A 19791-nucleotide genomic window follows, 5' to 3' on the forward strand; every position below is an offset into this window, starting at 1 on the left:
TTACGATTGGCAGCCTTCTTCACGTCGCTCCTCGAGATGTATCCAAACTCAGGCGGCGAACCTGGCTTCAGGGTCTCTTCCTGCCTCGAAGACGCCTGCCTTTTCACCTGTCCATCGAACTTTCTTTCGTCCCTCAGCTGGCTCATGGAAGTCTGCTTCCTCAGCACCGTTGGTCCTGTGTCGAATTCCATCGGTGATACCACGTGTTCCTGTCTGACAGGAGCGCTCGACGATCGCGTTGTCTTCGTGGTAGGCGGTTGAACCTTCCTGTACCTAGGTTCCTCGCTGTCGCTCTCCGGAGGTGCCCATTTAGGCTTGATCCTCGTATCGATATCGCTCTCGTAATCGGACTCTCTGAACTGACCTTGGACGAACTTCTTAGGGGTTGGTACCTTGTAATGCGTCTTCTGCTTCTGAGCAGAGGACGAATCGAAGCTGTCGAAATCGGTGGCCGATTTCTGATTATCACCGAATTTGATCACTCGACTCGTTTGCTCGACAGTAACGATCCTTCTGCTGTTCTCCGTCGATTCGTCCATCCTCACCGTCTTCTTGGTCTCCGTGCCGATCGCGTTGTGGAAAGGAATACCCGATCTAGCCTCGTAGTAAGTCGGCTGAGGTTGAGGAGGCGCGTACGCGATTTCCGGTGGCGAACCAGGAAGAAGAACTGTCTTCGGTTTGGTCGCCACCCTCTCCTCCCTCTTCTCGAACGTCTTCGCTTTCTGCGCTCGCGTCGAAGCTTCTTCGATCAACCTCGAAGTGTCCTCGCGTTGCACCTTCGGCTTTCCTAACAGGAGAAAATAGTTCCCGGCTGTGATCTCGATTTGAGATACAGACGGCATCGACGAGACGAAGAAAGCGGACAGAGGGTCGAGGCAATTTTTTTGATTCTTTTATTTTATTTTATTTTTTTGTAATTCTTGTTGAGCGTCGCCGTGGATATTTGCTTTGGTCGCGCGTGTGTTTTAGAACGAAGGTGAAACAGTGAGAGAAGAGCAGAAGATGAAGTATAGATGTTGAAGAAGAGGGTGAAGGTTAGCCACGAATATACGAAAATAAAGGGGGAAAAAAGAAACAAGCGGGGAAACTCAACGTACGTACTTCTGAGAAGAATATAGAGAAGCAAGCGAAGCGGGAAGAGAGGAGAACTTGTCTTGCGAGGTAAAGAACGAGAAGGGAAGAAAGCTTGCCAGTAGGACTACTTGTTGTAAGCTGAAAAAGAGTCGTAATTGTGTGAGAAACGCATCGTTGTTGAATCAGTCGGTTGTGTTCTATTCTGATGCTGATGAAAAGCGTTTTTCTTTTTTCTCATTTTACATTGTCTTTTGCGAAAGATTTCCCATCACCGTATTGATTAGGAGAAGAATTAAAATCTATATTATTTTCAATTACCGTACTCTACACTTCTGAATATGAAAATTTAGAAACTAATCGCAAGATAGGGACTCGTAAATACCTGGACCAGCGAGATTCGGTTTCACGGTTCTGAAAGACTGATCGTCGCTTTCGTAGCCTCGCGGTTTCCAAAGGGGTGGTATTCTACCGTCGTAGTCGCTCTCGTAGTCGCTTTCACGAAATTCGCTCTTCACGAATCTCGAAGGACTCGGAGATGGCGGCAGGATTTTCTTCGGTGCTTCGAATTTTTTGTGCGATTGATCCGTGGTATAAAGAGTTTCCTAGAAGAAAGTTAAAAGAAAACAATTTTACAATTCAATCATCGCTACAATAAAATGACAAAAAATAAACAAAATACAGAAATGCAAAATTCATCCTCAATTAGTAGGTGTAAAAATTTCATCCTACAAATCGAGGACTAGAAAGCTCAAACAATTCTTCACCTAAATAAGAAGAACGATTCAACGTTCTCCTTTCTCCAAGCAGGATAAATAGCCAAAAATATTCACACACTGTAGATTAGTAATTTGCATAAACATAAAACGTTGCAAAAGCCACACACACACAGGTATCGAACCTTGGCGGACATGAATCTCGGCGATGAGGTAACCGCAGAGGAACCATAGCTCTTCTCGACGAAAGAGCTACGTTGCTGAGGGGGTTGTTTAACGCTCGATGGCGCAGACGGAGCGAACGATTCCTTTTTCTGTTGCTGCTGACGGCTGTCGTAACTCTTACTCTCAAAGTATTCCGACCGACTTTCCGAGTAGGAAGTCCGCGACTCCATGTGCGACGACATAGACGACGAAGACTCCTGTTTACCGAAGCTCTTCGACAAAGAAGCAACCGATGACTTCTGCTGCAATGGTTCGTCGGTGTCTGCCATGTAACCACTTTCCTGTTGGAAGGTCTTCACTTTGAACTTCGGAGATTCTGGTTTCTTAGCCGGTGGACTCTTAGGCGTGGGACTCTTGGTGGCTGGTTGAACGTAAATGGGAGGTGAACCAGGCTTTAATTCCACCGGTGGTGGTTGAACCACCTGATACTTCTGTTGTTTCGTTTCTTTCTCCTGCCTTTTAAACGTTGTAGTTTTCTTATACATCTTCTCCTGCTGCTCCTTAGTCAGCACGGGTCTAGGAAGACCCGTGGATTCTGAAGGAACCTCGAACTTGGATGGAGGGAGTGGTTCAGGCTCGGTGGACCTTGGTCTCGGTTGTTTCGGCACTGGCGGCTGCACTCTTCGATAACGAGGCTCTTCGTTGTCGCTTTCGTATGGTCGCCATTTTGCTTTCATATGGCTGTCCATGTCCGACTCGTAGTCGCTTTCCACACCGAAGGAACCCTTAACGAATTTTGATGGAGTTGGAGCGGGAACAGCTACCTTGGGTGTCTTGATGGTGGGTGACGGAGATGGTTTAAATGGAAAGGGTTCCAAAGGTTCTACGGGGGTTGGCTGTTTGGCAGGCAATGGTGGTGGAGTAATTCGAACGTCCTTTGGTGGCAATGCAGGGGGTTCTTCTTTCTTGGGTGCTGGAGGAATGGTTCTGATGCCTCCTGGAGGAATTTTAGCCGGCTTGTGTTCCAGTGACACCTCCAAGGTTTTCTCTATTTGTTCTATCTTCTTCTCTCTGACCACTGGAGCTGGGATGTAGCCTATTTCGGGCGGTGGGCCTGGTTCCAGGATGATCTGGTCGGTCGGTATCGGTTCAACAGGGCGGTACAACGGAGGCGTTGGTTTCTTTGGTGTCTCCAGGCTTCTAACCAGTCCAGGTGCTTTCAAATCCTCGGCACCTGTCCACTTCTTTGAACTGTACTCCTCTAGTTTCTCAGACTTCTGGGATTTCTTCACGTCACACTCGCTGATGTACTTCTCGTACAGAGATTTCTCTTCGATCTTGTTCACAGTGTGGTCTACCTTGATGGTTTCTGCATTGTAGATAATGGGCTGTATTTTTGGAGGCGATGGAGCTCTTTTGGACATCTTGTCCATGGTTTCCTGTTTGCTGCTCCAGGATCGTCTCTCCGTCGTACTGGAAGACTCCATACTGGTCTTCTTGATCCCCCCTTCAGGCGTTTCTTCAACTTCTCTCTTAAATTCCTTCGAAGAAGTCTTGTAATCCTCTCCAGGCATCTGCCACTCTTGTTTGTACTTGATAGGAGTGTCTTCCTGAGGAGGCCATGATTTTCTGGTAGAATCAGCACACTTTTTGGCCCAAGATTTTTCCATCGCCAAACCATCGGCGGAAGGTCTAGGCGAACTGGACCTCAAGATCTCTTGATGACTAGAAGCTGCAGAATGACACCTGTATTCTGACAAATCGGTGGACATTTGTGACCTGGTCTCCACGTCCGAAGAAGAAGACCAAGGTCTGCTGGGAGAGATTGGTCTCACTAACGGCTGAGGGTCCCTTTTCTCATGGACGTCCTTCTTGATGCACACCTCTTCGACTATCTCTTTCTTCTCGAGTTGAAACGGTGGAGGTGGCATGGAGAACGATGGAGGTGCAACCTTGGGAGTTTCAAGGATTTTTGGAGAAGGTGATGGGAAAATCTTGACGCCTCCAATTGGAGCGTCGATAGGGGACAGGGTTTTGTCGAAGGACTCTTGGAGCTGTTTAGCCTTGATGGACACTTCAGGGCGTTTTTTTTTCACCTCCTCTGGCTTTGGCATGTAACCGATTTCCGGCGGAGGTTCTGGTACCAAATTGAAACCTTCCGACAGTAGCTCAGAGCTCTTACTCTCCATCTTACTCTCCCTCTTGCTCTCCATCTTCGACATGGTCATGGAACTTTGAAGGGACGACGAGCCTGAGCTGATCGTTTCTTCTACGACCGTCTTTTTCGTTTCCATGGTTGGTTTATAAGGTTCGTACGGGAAGTCGAAGAGCTTGTTGTCAATACCACGAGAAGGTATACTCCCTTGTTCCAATTTCGTGAAGATCTCATGAACAGCCTTCTTCGTGGTCAGCAATTCCGGAGGCTTGACTTCTGGTTTCTTCACCTCCTGGAAGCTGGTGGATTTCTCGTAATTCTTCGTCAATTTTCCAACCTTCACTTCGTGTCCATCAGCATCGTCCACTAATTTGATCATCTCTTTAGGTCCTTTCGGAATTGTTTCTGTTTCTCTAGTCATCGACTCGAAGAAACTCAACGCATCCTTCTTCGCTATTCTCGATGTCTCTATATTTTCATTTTCAATCTTCTCTTCGATCAATGTGCTTTTTGGCTCGCTGCTTCTCACCTCTTCGCGAATCACTTCCTTTATCACCGTCTTTCCTTCGGTTTTCGGTTCGACTATGCTCGGCATCTTGTGTTCCAATTTCATATGGTACTTTTGCTCTGATTTTCTTTCCATTTGATGGGATTCCACTGTAGACGATATCTTCTCAGATCGACATAACTCAGTATCCGGTTCTTTGATTTTTTCTACAGTGCGGCTCATTTGAGCCATCGAAGTGGACATCGCGGTCGGTGTTGTTTTTATTGTTGCAGCTGGTTGGATCTTGGTTGTTGATACCTGTTCGCTCGTCAGATGCTTGCTGGAAGGAACTTCCGCCTTCTTTTCGTCGGACTAAATACAATTATCAAAGTTTATTGCATTTCTGAGATATATCCGTTAATGTACATTTAATTATTTCTAATTTCCTTAACTTCTATTTGGTTTTAATAAATTAGACATTTATACGAGGGATATAGGTACATAGGTAATGTAAATGAACACGATGAAGGAAACAAATTATTACCTGCATCAGTTTTTTGTCCTGCACATCGTAGATGACAGTTTTGTGAACTTCAACCATCGTGTCTGGCGTTGGTTCAAAAACAGCGAAATCAGCTATGCTTTGTGCTTCACCGCCGGCATTTGTCGCACGAACCATGTATTTTCCAGCGTGTTCTTTCGCAGCTTTTAAAATAAACATACATTTAAATATACATTAGAATGTCTTCTCATCGAGGCAATCAATCTTCGAAATACCTTTCTCCATAATCAGCATGTAACAATTTCCTTGCTGCTTGATTCGTAGCTCGGGTGGACGTTCTTTGATGGGGATGTCATCCTTGAACCAGGAAACTGTGGGCTCCGGGGTTCCAGTGATCTCCACTTCCATGTTAACGCGATCTCCTCGTTTCACCAGTTGAGCTTGCAGTCTTCTACCAAACACCGGTGGGAATATCGTTTCTGAAATTGATTAAACGATAATGAAATACCATTCCTTCTTTTCTTTTTTCTTTTAATTATTCGTACTTTTGACAACGAGATCCGCAGTACTACTCGCAGAACCAACTTCATTGCTCGCAGTGCAAGTATACCTTCCTGCATCTTTAACGTTCACATTTTTCAGCTCTAAACGAACATGATTGTGCGAGTAAGTGATCGTCATACTATCCTTCGTTTTCAATTCTTGTCCATTCTTTGACCAGATCACTACAGGCTGAGGGAAACCTATTAAACGTTGATGAAACAATTAGAAAACCTGATTGATTTTAATTAAAAATGATTATTTCAGAAATTTACCATCGATGATTCCTTCGAGAACGATGTCACTACCCTGATCCACGATCATTCCTGTGACCGGTGATACGAATCTTGGAGCAGTGGATTTTCTGACTGGCTTTGGTATTTGTGTCGCTTTGATATCACGCTTGATTCCTTCCTCATCTTGGGACACTACCACTGTTCTCTCCTGACGAATTTCACCTGGCTGATCCTGTATTATCTTCTCGTGTTCTTCCACTTTGTACGACTGAATAATTCAAATAAAATATAAATTTTGCCAATTTTCCAAACATTTTAAATATTCCAAGTTTTCTAAATTCCTAAAATTATTAAATTAAATTAAATAATCAACGTGCCTGTACGACAGGAGGTGCTCCATCCGCCGAAGATGATTGTTCCGTACTATGAACAGTACTCTTCACGCAAACGCTAGTTGGTTCTTGACCAGGCGCCCCCGTACTCGAAGACATCGACGACGAGATATACTCCTTCTTCAAGGTCTTATGAGTGGTCGAGGATTCCGTGATGGTCTCCGACATCTTCGTCAGCACTTTATTCTCACCTCCAATTTCGGACTTCTCCGCAGAGAAGTGTTTATCGCTGCTGCTCGATGCATGCATCTCGTCGCCGGGTATTCTTTCTACCAATTCGTAAACCTTCTCTTCTACTACCTCCTTTTTATCCCTCTGCACCTCCGAGCCTCCTAACGAGAATGATTAATCGAGTTATCAATAGATCAATGACTACTTTTTTGGCAGAAGAACCTTCAATCGATGATCCATCAATTTTTTAATAACAAACGATTGATTCACAAAATTTCTTTATTTGAGCTGTTTGATATGTTTTTAAAAAATATTCCCACTACTTTTCTAGCTTCAGACTCGTTTCCTGTAAAATCTACTTTACGAAATAATTGAACCAAATCGCGTTTATTGGCTAGAAACCAAGATACCGTATATTCGAATCGAGAATTTGTCCCGACCGCATATCTGGACCGCGAAAATCCGTCGTGACTTGTCCTGAATTCGTTAAACCTCCGTCCGGATGCGGATCCAGTGAAATCACGAGCTTCTTCTAAGAATTTCACGTAGGCGTTGAAAGATCGTAAAAAAGAAATTATGTTTGGAAATGATCTCGAGGTGTCGATGAAACGTACCGAGACGAGCCCTTCTAACAAAACGTTTTGCCCACAATCGACGACAGAAATAGTATCGTTCACCTAGCACGACGGAAATCGACTACTGGCACGTAATTTATAAAGTCGAACACCAGACAGATTTCGTCGGGACAATTTCGATCACGGTCCACCAGTTTGCTAATATTAATGTTCAAGAATTTCTATCCAATCGTTCGACCAATTCCATTCGCTATGCAGTTAAAAAATACAAGAAAAGATCAATGTTTACTTGCGGATATAAAGGATCAATAAACTTCGACTTCAAAAATAAAATCGCTTCGAATCCCACTGATCAACTTCGGCAAACTGTATATGTATGTTACAGTTAGAAATTCAACTAAACTCCACGTAACTTTACACGATATGTGGATAACGATAATAATGGTATTTCCATTTCTAATTCACATTCTCATCGAGTTCAAGAACTGTTCCACTTAACTCTTATCTACGCAACAGTTGAACAACTTCAAAATCCAGTGAAACTGCATAAAATTCTACACACTATACAGGTATGTATATTAATGAAAATATTTATATTCAAAGTTCTAATTAGTTTCATTATTACTTGAATAAGTAATTGAACAAAATTTCAAATTCCAATGAAGCTACATAAAACTTGATTATAATTGTCAAATAACAATTTTTCAATTAACTCTTAATTATAAAAAAAAAATATTTACATTCTTAGAGAGTTGAGAGAGCTCTTACCAAGAATACACTTCGATCTGGTCAATTGGAAACAAGTCGATTTCGAGTTTCGATTTTCTGTCCGGAACTGGTCGCAGCACCCAAGGATGCTTTTACGTGTATGTCACAGTCGATGGTGGCTGGTGTTCGATTCGAGATGCGACCCGTAGGAGCGAGGCTCCCCGAAGAAGACGCGCTTAAATTCCCTGGCTTAGAGACTCTGGACTAGGCTATTCGTGCCGACAAAAATAACGTGTCTTCTGTGCGTGCGCGTGTACGTGTGCACCGGCCGTAAGCGAGACAGAAAGAGGGACGAGGCACTCTTAGCACTCGTAGCACTCGATACACCGGAGCGAGGAACTCGGAAATCGCGCGAGTCGCCGAAACTACCCGACGGATGAACCACCTTGTTCAAGGTGTCACCCGATCAACATCCATTAGGTGGATGTTTAACGAAATAATTAATTTCCTTCCCTCGAAGTTTTCATTAAAAATAACGAAGCTTCCACTTTCGTCGATCAATAATAAATCAGCCCAAAAATAGAATTTCGAGCAAACATCTTCGAAATGGAATCATTATTTTAGAACGGATTACCGAGAAATCTATTTTCTATCCTCGGTATGTATATTTCGAATCACATTTTCACTAAAATTCGATTCATTATTTATTGTAAATTTACTTTATCTTGCAATAAAAGAATAATCGTCGGAGTGAACGAATGCAAGTTGGATCGTATAAACGCATGGGCACGGTACAGGTGGGCGTAGAAACGTCAGATTTAATTGCCACGGCATGTGCACCGACCTAATATTAGTCGTGACTCAAAGTGACTTTTCGTCGGTGAAAGAAGAGAAAAGAGTTTGTTTAGTCGCCCTGGTTAAAAATAAGACCCTCCCTTACTATATTACAGCCGACCCCACCGTAATGCGTCAGGGAATATCATTTAACCGCGGACATTACCGACATAGATATTCTTTATCGCGTCGAAACCGAATGAAATATTTATTTTCTTGAAAATTTCTTTACCAAAAGATTTCTAAGCGGGTGGTCGCGAAATGCAGTTGTTTTTCTCGCAGAAAAGCATAAAGGAAAAACAGTATCAAATTTCCAAGAGTCTCGTTGCTTTCGCAATATCTTCCTGTGCGCCTATCGAGATCTTTTACCCGATGCTTTTCTCTCTCTCTTCGATTCGCTTGAAATGACAGATTCTCTCTGACGAAAGTGTGCATCAGACCAATGGTGAATGAAGCTGCCATTCGGTTTTGGAAAGACGGGTTATTAATACTCGTGGCACCGTTACCAGTTCCCTCGATATTTTGGCATCGCGCGAAATAATTTGTTGCAGCGAGTAGGATTGGCAATAAAAATCGTTCGGTTTACAACGATCGACACCGTTTAGAAATAGGTATATCTTCGGAATTTCAGGCTATCGACTTTCGAGCATGTGAGGTTTCAAAATAATCTTCGAGGAATTTCTAGAAGAGATTTTTAAATATTTGTTCCATAAAATTTTATAAAATTCTCGACTCAAAATTAGATATTTTTTAATTTAGAAATTCAAAAAATTCAATTTTTTTTTTTTGATGTTTGTAAATTTGTAAAAGAAAATGATGAAATAATTTTGATGGAATTTCACACGCGTTCATTGATTGTAAACAAAAATAATGCTTACCGATTTCTAGCCGAGCGGTGCAAGTCGCTTTGCCAGCAGCGTTCTCCGCCACGCAGGAAATCGTACCGACATGCGTGCTTCCGGTCTCTGGAATCGTCAGTACCTGCCGATCTCCGCTGACCGATACCAAGAAATCCTTGCCATGAACAGGACGATCGTTAAACAGCCATTGAATCTAGAAATTGATCATTCAACTCACTCAACAACTTTCAAATCTCATTATCATTCCGCCTAGAATGAAACAGTAATCAAGATTAAAGTAAGTCTTAAGATTAATAATGAGTCTCTAAAAATAGACTACAAAATGTGTAGTAAATATTTAACACAGGCGTTTAATTCACAAAAATCACCAAATATATCAATTATTCCAAATATCTATGATCTTTGAAGTTTCGAAATGATATTTCGATGTCACCGAACGTCTTCGAAGGAGGAACTTTTTTTTTATTCACGTGTCACAGAATCCGACTCATTAGAAAAAAAATCAAATTAATGTTATGCAATTAACATGTCGATACCTTATTCGCGGTTGTCGAAGAAAATTTCGCGGAGTACCTCGCGGCACGACAGCATCCGCGAATTTCCACATCAGGTACATTGTTCCCGTTTAAATATAACCCGGAGGCACGAAATTACTCTTGGTCGGCCACCTCCTGACAGGCTGGCCAACTCTGCGCCCAATCTTTAACGTGTCCCTCGACACATTTGCAAAAAACATCCCTCTGGCGCCGTAATTCGAGGCTCGAGATTACGCGAGATTATGCGAATCTAATTTATACTTCCTTCTCGAGTCACATTATTTTTCTAACTTTCATTAAAACCGATACTTTGTTTGCTATTCTAATTTGAATCACACAGAATTGTAAAAGTGAAAAATGAATCACAATTGAAAAACTAATCTCTTATGATTAATAAATCATAATTAGAATCAAACCTTGAAAATTCAAGGTTCGTTTAAGATTCAAGTATCATAAATGGTAGGGCTATTTGAGTTTTATTTCATTATCAATAATATTAATTTATTCTCACTTTTGGTGATGGTTTTCCAACCACGATGCACTCGAACTTTGTAGAAACCCCATCAGGTACTTTTCTGTCCTCAAATCTCTCCTTAAACGTCGGAGCAATTAACTTCTCCTCCATCTGCACGAATTCTTCTTTCCTTCGAAAGTCACCCAACGATCTCACGACCAATCTAGCGAAAGCCTTAGCTTCCCCGTGTGCATTGAAAGCTTTCACCACATAATTTCCTTTGTCCTCGGGGATCGCTGATAAGATCCTCAGGATACTCGTTCCATCCTCCTTCCGTTGGATCTGAATCACACAATCGACTCCACGTTCATTAAACGGCGGAAATTCATCTAATTTACCTATCATTAACGTTACTGAATAACTCGTATCTGATTCAAACTAATCGTTTATTCGAACACCTACCCGAATTCGTTCGCTTTCACTGATTTCTCCACTGTCAGAAAACCACTTCAGTTCCGGTTTCGGTTCGCCAACCACTGCACACTCAAAAATGGCATTTTCTCCTTCGGCTATCAACGAATCTGTTGGAAGTTTCACGAATTTCGGGGGTGAACCTGCGGTCACCGTCTCCTCGACTTCCGTTCGAGTTTTTTCTAATTCATGGGTAACAGAGACCGCTGCGTGAAAAATAAATCATTTTTCTTAGAAAATTTTATGAAATAGAATTACAATATAAATTTAGTAGAATTCTTTGTACATACGCGTTACAGTTAACGTGCACTGACTAGAAGCTTCACCGCCTGAATTAATGGCGACTACTTTGTATAAGCCGGCATCGTCCAAGAAAGCCTCGTGGATGAGCAAGGTACACTTGTCACCCTGGAATAATAACTGGAAATCGGCTGATTCTTTCACTGGCTGATCATCGTGATACCATATCACCTATCGTTGCCACAAGTTCGAATAAAACAAAGGGAAGGTAAGTATTGTAACAATAAAATTGATAGATTTTTCATTTTGAGAAAGATTCACCTCCGGTTCAGGTTGTCCAACAATCACGCAATCCAATCTGACGGATCGACCTTCTTGCACTCTCAGATCCTTCAAAGGCATTTGAATCTTTGGAACCACAGGCTCCATGTCGCTACAAGCAAATTCCGAATCGCTAGTTTCGTGAGGAAGTCGTCCTTTCACCGACACGTTACAGGACACCGTGGCCTCGCCAGCGTCGTTCTTGGCGACGACCATGTAACATCCGGCATCCTTCGCGAAAGCTTCCGAGATGATCAAACTGCTCCTTCCACCGTCAGTCTGTATCTGAAACAACAACGAATCCCTGAGCACCCTGAGCTCTACCGTTTCGATTCTTCCTTTTCTTTCGCCCGACTCGTTGCTTTATTTCGAATTCGGCGCGTGCAAGTCACTAAAAATACACGGGCAATGGTCGTGTCGCTTTACAAGCGAAAAGGAACATCGTTTTCGTTCAAAGTTACTTTGTTACTTTCTTCGACTCGAGGTTCGGAAATTTCGCGAATTAATTTTGTAATTAATAATTCCTAAGTTATGATGTAGTGATAATAATTTTTCTTTGCAAATCGATGATTTGGAAAAATTACAAAGTAAACTTGGTTTCATCTTTTTTTTTGTATTAGGATACAATGTTAAATAATTATACCTTCAAGTTCATGGTTTCTTCGACTGATCTTCCATCGTGGTACCAAGTCAAGGTGGGCATGGGCTTTCCCCTTGCTTCGCACTCAAGTTTCACCCTTTGGCCTGCTCTACCCATGGCATTTGATAGGGGTGTAACAAATTGTGGTTTTTCTGTGGTACACTCTGTACCTGTAGTTTCATAAAAAATAAATTGAATCCATTATTTAAAAAAAAACTAACCAGGTATCGTCCTAAAATGAATATGATGAATTAATTATTTACTTACGTTGGACATTGAGAGAAGCGGAAGTCGAAGCTTGACCCAGTCGATTAGTCGCCTTACACATGTAAATCGCTTTATCTTCTGGGAGCACTTCTTCGAATTTTAAAACAGCTTCACCATTATTATATGTAATTACGTAGTCTGGTGAATTATCAATGTTCACATCGTTTTTGAACCATTGAACTGTTGGCAAAGGATTTCCTTCGACAACGCAATCTATTTGATGAGAAGAGCCTTCGATTGCTGTCGAGGGTACTAATTCTTTCACGAAAACCGGAGGACTTGGTTGTTCTTCTGGTGCTGTTTCTGAATAATTAAATATTGAATGTATCGACAACTCTTTCGAATCGCGATGAATTAAATCGAAATAATACCTTTCACGGTCAATGTTGCCGATGTCTCAGCCGAACCAGCGATATTAAAAGCTCGGCAAGTGTATTTGGCAGAATCTTCAGCAAAAGTCTCCTCGATGGTCAAAGTACATACATCACGAACATAAGTGGTCAGGTAGTCAGGATTATTCAAAATCGAAATTCCATCCTTGTACCAAACTACCTCAGGCAATGGATGACCAACAAGATTGCATTGGAAGGAGAATTTCTCACCCTCTTGCACAGTTGCATCGTTCAAAGGAATTGTAAATTCGGGGGCTAATGGTGGTACATCATCCTTTTCTATCTTTTCAGATTTTTCGTGAATCTCTTCAGTGACAATTATTTTTCCTGGACTTGGCTCACGTTGAATCAATGGAACGGTTTTTTCGATCTCCGTCTGAAATGAAAATTTAATATACCTTCAGGATAAACTATGCATATGGAATTAAAAGAAAAAATTAAATTTTTAGTAACAAGGATGATGGACTCAGAAATTTATTTAATTATCACCCACATGTAATATGAAGAATAATTGAAATTATTTTGTTATGCATTATACCTTTTGCAAAATATGTATCTCTTTGGTGGTAACAGCGGAAGTAACAGTTTCCTGAACATAACTCTCATCAGTTTTTTCAATTTTCTCAGTCTGTGCAGATACAGAAAAGGATGGAGGAGCAGACATAGTTTGAGCCTCTCTTTCCTCCTTCAACGTTTTCACTTCGGTCGCAGCCTTTTCCAAAGTTTCAGCTGCCAATTTTTCAGCGATCTTCCTCGCATTTTCAGCTTCCTCTCTGGCTGCAGCTGCAGCAGCCATCTCCACTTTGGCTGCTTGTAATTTCTCGTCGGCTTCCTGTTTCTCGATTCTCAATTTCTCTTGCAAGTCTTCGGCGTTCTTCAAGTTCTGAACTAACGTACGAAGCTCGGATGAAACGACCGTGAAAGAGTCCAACATTTGACGATTTTCTACTATCACCTCGTTGAATTGTGGCAATCTCTCTGTACCTGATGTAAAATCATTTCGTAGAGAATTCAACTATTTTCACGATTTTATTACGATTTCTTCACGAAACGCTAATTGTTTAATATTTTTAATTACATAAAGGGTTAAATACTCAAACTTAAATTTGAAGTAAAATTCAAAATATTAAATTAATTTAATTCAAATGAGAAGATATTTAATTAAAATTAAAATTGAATTTCATTTACCGAAAACAATGGTGGACAATTCCTTCAACTTTTCAATTCTTCTCTCCTGCACCTCTTCTCCTGGTTTTAAATAATTTTCTATCTCGTGAAGCAAATCCGTCGCATCTTTTGGCGCTTTCACCATGGTAGCTTTCCTTGCTATCACAACCAACAATTTACTACCCTCTCTGTTCCATTCTTTGGCTTCTTCCAAAAGCACGAAATAGTCGATACACAAGTTCATTCGTTTCTTCGTTTCTTCCATTCTCTTCTTCAGATTTCTCCATCTTTCTTTCAACAAAGAAATGTCATCCACTATTTGAGGTGTTAGAATCTTGATTGATTCTTCTGTTGTCTGTACGAACTTCTCGATTCTCTGCTCCAGTATCTAGGAACGATAGATATTCGCTGTTTTTATTAATTTTAGCAACGACGAGTACCTAATTGTTATGCAAATCACCTGAATTTGTAATAAATTTGAATTTACTCAAATTTGAATTATTCTTACTTACCACTTTTACTGCTTTCCCCATGTTTAGCATAACACAGTTAATTTTTTCACAAATATTCGAATAAAAATAAAAAGGACAAATATTTTTAAATAATTTATTGAAAAAGATCGTCTTCTTACCGTAACAGTTTTTTCAAATTGCACAAAGGAAGCGGAAGTAGCCTTCGCTGTCTGAAGATTCTCTCCCATTCTAGCATCGACATTCTTCAAATGCTCGTTCAAATTCTTTAATTCCCCATCAATTCTCTCTAAATCTTCGATAAAGGTGCAAGTTCGTCGATGTTCCTCCACTTTGGTAGTGGTTTGCGACCAGAATATTTCAAAATCGGATGTCAACGAATCCAAAGCCCGTCTCAATTTTTCAATATCTTTAACACCAGCTCCTGGTGGTTCCTGTTGTTTGATTCTAACAATTGCATCTTCGATTCTCAATTTAATATGACCCAATCGATCTGAGATGGACCATTTAGTAGCATCGATTTCACTGAAAGCAGCTTCCACTTCGAAGATCTTCTTCAAGGATGTCACTCGTTCGACTTGGATCTTTAATGTCTCGATTTTCTGTTCAACCTTTAATAGAATTGATGATTTAATTTGAAATTTAAGAAGATTGTGACGCGATAATTACCTCTTCGATGCTTTCGAAAATGGAAATTAATGATTCGAGGAGAATCTCGTAGTCTCTGGCTGTTTTACGGAGATCTTCGTGCATTTGATGGAGTCTCTTCAGGATCTCCTCGTCGACGTGTACTTCGCCTAATTTATATTTTTTAAATAATTCAATTGATATATTTTCAAAACAAAATTAGTGCTTTTTTTTAATTACCCTTTTGAGCTAATGTATTGATTCCTTTGATTCTGGAATCCAACTCGCTGACAGCTTTATTTAATTCAGGAAGAATTCTTTGTTTCGAGCCTGCCAAATCTTTAAGAATCATCGTTGTTTCAGCAGACTGGGATGTTATCACCGGATACAACTGTTCGCTGAATTTTGACACCCATTCTAACGTCTGTATAAATTCAAATACATAACAATCTGGAATGATAGTGGTCATAAATTTTTGGCAAAATTTATCAGAGAAATTACCCTCGTGCTTTCTTCGATTTTTCGTTCATGCTCGATGCGTCTTTCCCTTAAAATTTCGATACTGGTTCGCCATTTTTCCCATGATTCTGTTACAGTCAATTGTCTGTTGGCGAATTTTTCTAAAAGCGTTTGAACACACAGGCAAGCCCTTGGCACGTCCAAATAAGGATCGTCGATCTGAGAAATAATTTAATAAAAATTGAAATTTACTAAAATTTTGTTTAATAAAAATAATAATCTAATACCTTAATAGCAGCGTCCAAAAATGCCTTTCCACTTCCTGTTAGCTTCACATAAAGCGGTTGAAGATCCTTCCAGCGTCTACCAAGTTCTTCGACTTTCCTTTCATCCAAGACATCAGCATTGCTCTTCAATTCGCTTTCGATCGATTCAACTTCTCTCGTCAATTCATCAGCTACCATGTGAAATTGTAAGTAAACGGATCCTAAGTCAATTCTATTAGCTACAAGTTCCTTGGTCTTCGACCAAGAACGTTGAAGTTCCTCAACCTTCGATTTCAATTCCAATTTCTGTGATTCTTCCAGTTTCTCTCTGATTGGAAGAATTTCGAATTCAAGATGTTCAACCTCGTCGGTTCTCCGTTCGAGATCGTTCGATAGTTGACGATGCAATCGACAAAAATCTTCAGCCATCGGCACGTCACTGCCCATATCCTGATGACCCTGAAGAAACGCTTCCGGTATGCTCATCAACCATTTCCTTAATTCGTCGTGTTTTTCCAGGAAGGTGTTTATCATTCGGGATATTTCGAGGTTCTCTTTTTCGTGTGCTGTGCATCGTTCCATTAGACGGATCTTTCGGTTCTCCAGGTCCTCCACGGTGCGTTTGACACCCTGAAGAAGAGGACAAAGAAAACTATGTGAAACGACGCGTAATTTAGAGCTCTAGGTTAAAAAAAAAATGATTAAAAATTTCACTGTCATAATATCAAACGTAAGAAATAAATTGCAAAAATTCTTTCTCATCAAATATTCCTCTCAAGGATTTCAAGCTATTCTAAAAATCAAAATGCAGCTACAACTACAACTTCATTGGCTGGATATCAATGAGCGTGGGACGATTAAAATGTCAAGATAAATTGATGAATCCAACCTCAGCACCAGGCGCTCCTCTTCCTGTGACATCCAGAAGGGCGTATCCTTCCGCCAAAGGTTTCGCAGTCACATCTTCGATGGTTGCTACTGTCTGAGCATGGAAACGAGCTAATCTCGTTGAATATTGTGGATGCTCAGTTGTCACCAACTGTATCTCCAATTGATCCAGTTTGGTAAGTGCCTGTGAAACAATCTTCGATCAATTGTTCGATCTATCGGTCGTTACTCTCAAAGTTGATCGTAACGATCTCGCAAGAAATTTTATTTAAACAAGATTTAAAAAAAGTTCAAGTACACCGGGTGAATGCTCACCGATCGAGCCGAATCGAAGAAGGCCACGGCCCTGTTCAACAGCGATTCGTACTGATCCAAATCGTTGACATAATCAGCAGCAGCGCCGAGGATCGCGTACGCTTGCTCCGTCGCTTGCTCTCCGGCAAAGTGTCCCGATGACACTAATCGTTCGGTTGATTTCGTTATCTTGATCGATCTGTCTTGAAATTCCTGAAATCGTCAGAGAATTAAAATTATCACAGACCTACCGAAGTTTATCATATCCTGCTCCGTCAAGAAAGAAAGGATTGCGTGCAAAAGCTGAGATTCAAAAAAAAGAAGATACCATCAATGTAGAATATTGAAGATTTCTAAGAAATCCATTAAAGAAGAAACAAGAAATAAAACAGGAGTCGGACTCATAATTTATAGCAGCATTTATTACATAGCGTGGCTGTCATGATTCACAGCGACACAAATACAACTTCGTTCAAGGTGATTGAAAATCAACGTTATTCGATTGAAATGTAGATGCACCGTGGAATCAATTTGTTCAATGGTAAAGGGGAATGATTAAAAAATACCTTAGCTTCAGCTTGTAATTTTTTCAGCTCGAACAGGAGTAATTCCGCGCTGGACGCAGAATCTCCAAGCTGATCGCAGCTACTCGATAAAGCAGCGATTCTGTCGTTTAGGATCTCTTCAAGATCGCGTAGATCGGTCGCTAACAGAGCTAGAGCCAGGCATTGTTCCAATTGTGTCTTCCTGCTACGAAACGAGGCTTCGATCAAACGTCTTCTGTCGTGCAATTCTTCCAACCATTTTTCTACTTTCAATACGGCTGCAATTAAATGTAATAATGGTTATTAAAGGTAAGATCTATCCGGCAGACCAAAGCGGAGCGAAAGGAACAAATCAATTATGTCATCGACAAAAAGGGAAAGGTAAGACGCAGTGAAAACAGTGACATTGGATATAATTAATCGTTTCTCCCGGGAAAACGTTAATTACCGCCGCTCACCGTGATCAGCTTCGAGCTTAATCCTGTCCGGTCTGGAATCCAATGTGCCTTCGTTCGCGATTTCCTTCAATCTGTCCAATAAATTCTTTCCTTCTTGCAAAGCACCCATCAAAGCTTCCAACATGTTCTTCCGAAGATCGTGGATCTTGGACAGGAAGTTTTTAACCGCCTCGATTTCAATAGGCAATAACGTGTCGTTGCATGCCATTTCGAGGGCTCTCATGCTCTCGCGACACTCTTCGGCTCGACTAATCAGATGCATATTAATTACAAAAATTTTTTACTTTTTATTATTGTGGTTAACGGATTGATCAGCGATCGATTCGACAAATGACATCATACCGGAAATGAAAATTCTATAGAAATAATTTATCATTTTCTTTTTCGAACAAATATTTTCCACGCCAATTTTTAAAAATATTTATTCTACGCTGGTTACTTAACAGACTATTCTAACCGCTCGATCCTGATTTTCTTTCCGGTCTGATGCCTTTACGAACCGCTGAAACAACAGCACAATTCATCTTCTTCGCGGTCTGATGATCGTACGAACCATTGAAACAACACGTTACAGTCGAGGATCTGTTTTCGACGCTCCAAAAGCTCGTTCACATCGCGCCATGCTTGGCCCAACGTTTCCGCCATCGCCGCGTACACTTCCGCCCGCGGCCTTTGGTTCGAAATCAATTGGTCAGCCTGTCGGAGTAACTCTTCCACCGGGCTCTGTTTGCTCTTCGGGTTGAAAATTCAAATATTTCGCGTAGAATAAATAATTTTCGTCGGTCGATTGAAATAATTAACCCTTTCGCTGCCACGATGGTCCCATGGGACCGGCGCTTGTCTTTTCATTTGGGCCATGGTGGTTACCGGTTTAAACTATTAAGAAAAATGTGCTATTAGCAAGATTGTACCGTTATTTTAATATATTTCGCAGTTTTTTGCCATTAGAAAATTTTTAATATGAAATTTCTATCGTGGCCCACTGGTACAAGTTCCAAAATTCACGTGACAGCGAAAGGGTTAATCGCTTAGAAATGTACCTGCAATCGAAGCAGAACTTCGTCGTGTGCACTCGACAACTCGGTCGCTTCTTCCACGGAAGCACCGAGCTTCGTTAATTCTGGTTGAACCTCCAGAACCTTCAGTCTCAGCCATTCTCCGCTCTAAATCAGGGACATTAGAGGAAGGAAAAAAGAATTCGTTAATTGCCACCATCAATGATAAGCGATGAGTAGAAATCGTTTCTGTAATAATTCACCAGCAATTTACCGTAGTAAGAAACGTAAAAGGTAACGATCATACAACGTCGAGGCTAGTAATGCTAAACTCGTCGTCGATTTCCATTTATGGAATCGCATGAGACGAACTGAAAACGGACTAACTGTTGGATCTAGTCAGAAAATGGGAACGAGTATTTTATTCGCCTCTAGACCGACCTAATTCCAATAGACTCTCCTTTTATGATCCATTCATGTCGCAAATATTGCATTATAGAAGCTATTAAAAAAGCGAAAATTACAAAGCTCAGAAATCTATTAACACGTCGACAGACGCAGTAGAAGTAGTCATGCTTGGCACGACGGACGGTAATACCAACTACCAAGGACGTTAAACATTAACTTCTTAATATAAACCTTGAAATGTCTATTTTAAGCCACTGGAATAATTTTCATACCATTCAGAATCTATTCTCTATTTTTTTTTTTCAATTTTCAATTTTTTAAAATACCCTTGAAAATATTTTATTATCCGTAGAAACCCACGTTCGTACATTGTTACGCATCGCAAATGCATAAACAGTCTCGATCCACCGATGACATAACGCGTTGAATAAAAGTCGACCAAGCAGAATCGATGTTGTATTTTTACCGAGGTCCGTCGAAA

At 40.9% G+C, this 19791-nt stretch overlaps 1 protein-coding gene across 25 annotated transcripts in view; it reads right to left on the reverse strand.

The window, feature by feature from the left end:
* The window catches only part of sls (sallimus), a 133553-nt gene that overhangs the window by 98197 nt on the left and 15565 nt on the right, over positions 1–19791 (reverse strand). For 19 of the 25 annotated variants that reach the window (XR_004581740.2, XR_004581741.2, XM_034327041.2 and 16 more), the window contains 29 exons: positions 18948–19070; positions 18461–18639; positions 17908–18155; positions 17471–17727; positions 16926–17117; positions 16612–16794; positions 15744–16352; positions 15499–15675; positions 15238–15421; positions 15040–15167; positions 14532–14981; positions 13922–14288; positions 13272–13717; positions 12713–13109; positions 12342–12644; positions 12078–12244; positions 11435–11719; positions 11164–11344; positions 10865–11079; positions 10460–10744; positions 9431–9605; positions 6250–6596; positions 5912–6140; positions 5642–5839; positions 5372–5575; positions 5139–5299; positions 1973–4966; positions 1457–1676; positions 5–787 (listed from right to left, as the gene is read on the reverse strand). Coding sequence is in view for 23 of the 25 variants with exons in the window: in XM_034327041.2 (XP_034182932.2) it covers positions 5–787; positions 1457–1676; positions 1973–4966; positions 5139–5299; positions 5372–5575; positions 5642–5839; positions 5912–6140; positions 6250–6596; positions 9431–9605; positions 10460–10744; positions 10865–11079; positions 11164–11344; positions 11435–11719; positions 12078–12244; positions 12342–12644; positions 12713–13109; positions 13272–13717; positions 13922–14288; positions 14532–14981; positions 15040–15167; positions 15238–15421; positions 15499–15675; positions 15744–16352; positions 16612–16794; positions 16926–17117; positions 17471–17727; positions 17908–18155; positions 18461–18639; positions 18948–19070 (10687 nt within the window). In the remaining 2 variants the exon portion in view is untranslated. Of the gene's footprint in view, positions 1–4; positions 788–1456; positions 1677–1972; positions 4967–5138; positions 5300–5371; positions 5576–5641; positions 5840–5911; positions 6141–6249; positions 6597–7778; positions 7948–9430; positions 9606–9948; positions 10104–10459; positions 10745–10864; positions 11080–11163; positions 11345–11434; positions 11720–12077; positions 12245–12341; positions 12645–12712; positions 13110–13271; positions 13718–13921; positions 14289–14531; positions 14982–15039; positions 15168–15237; positions 15422–15498; positions 15676–15743; positions 16353–16611; positions 16795–16925; positions 17118–17470; positions 17728–17907; positions 18156–18460; positions 18640–18947; positions 19071–19791 lie in introns of those variants that run through there. The other 6 variants (XM_034326962.2, XM_034326946.2, XM_034326909.2 and 3 more) reach the window with 5 other exon arrangements.

The sequence above is a fragment of the Osmia lignaria genome, chromosome 9 (genome assembly GCF_051020975.1).
Source record: "Osmia lignaria lignaria isolate PbOS001 chromosome 9, iyOsmLign1, whole genome shotgun sequence".
Classification (NCBI taxonomy): Eukaryota; Metazoa; Arthropoda; class Insecta; order Hymenoptera; family Megachilidae; genus Osmia; species Osmia lignaria.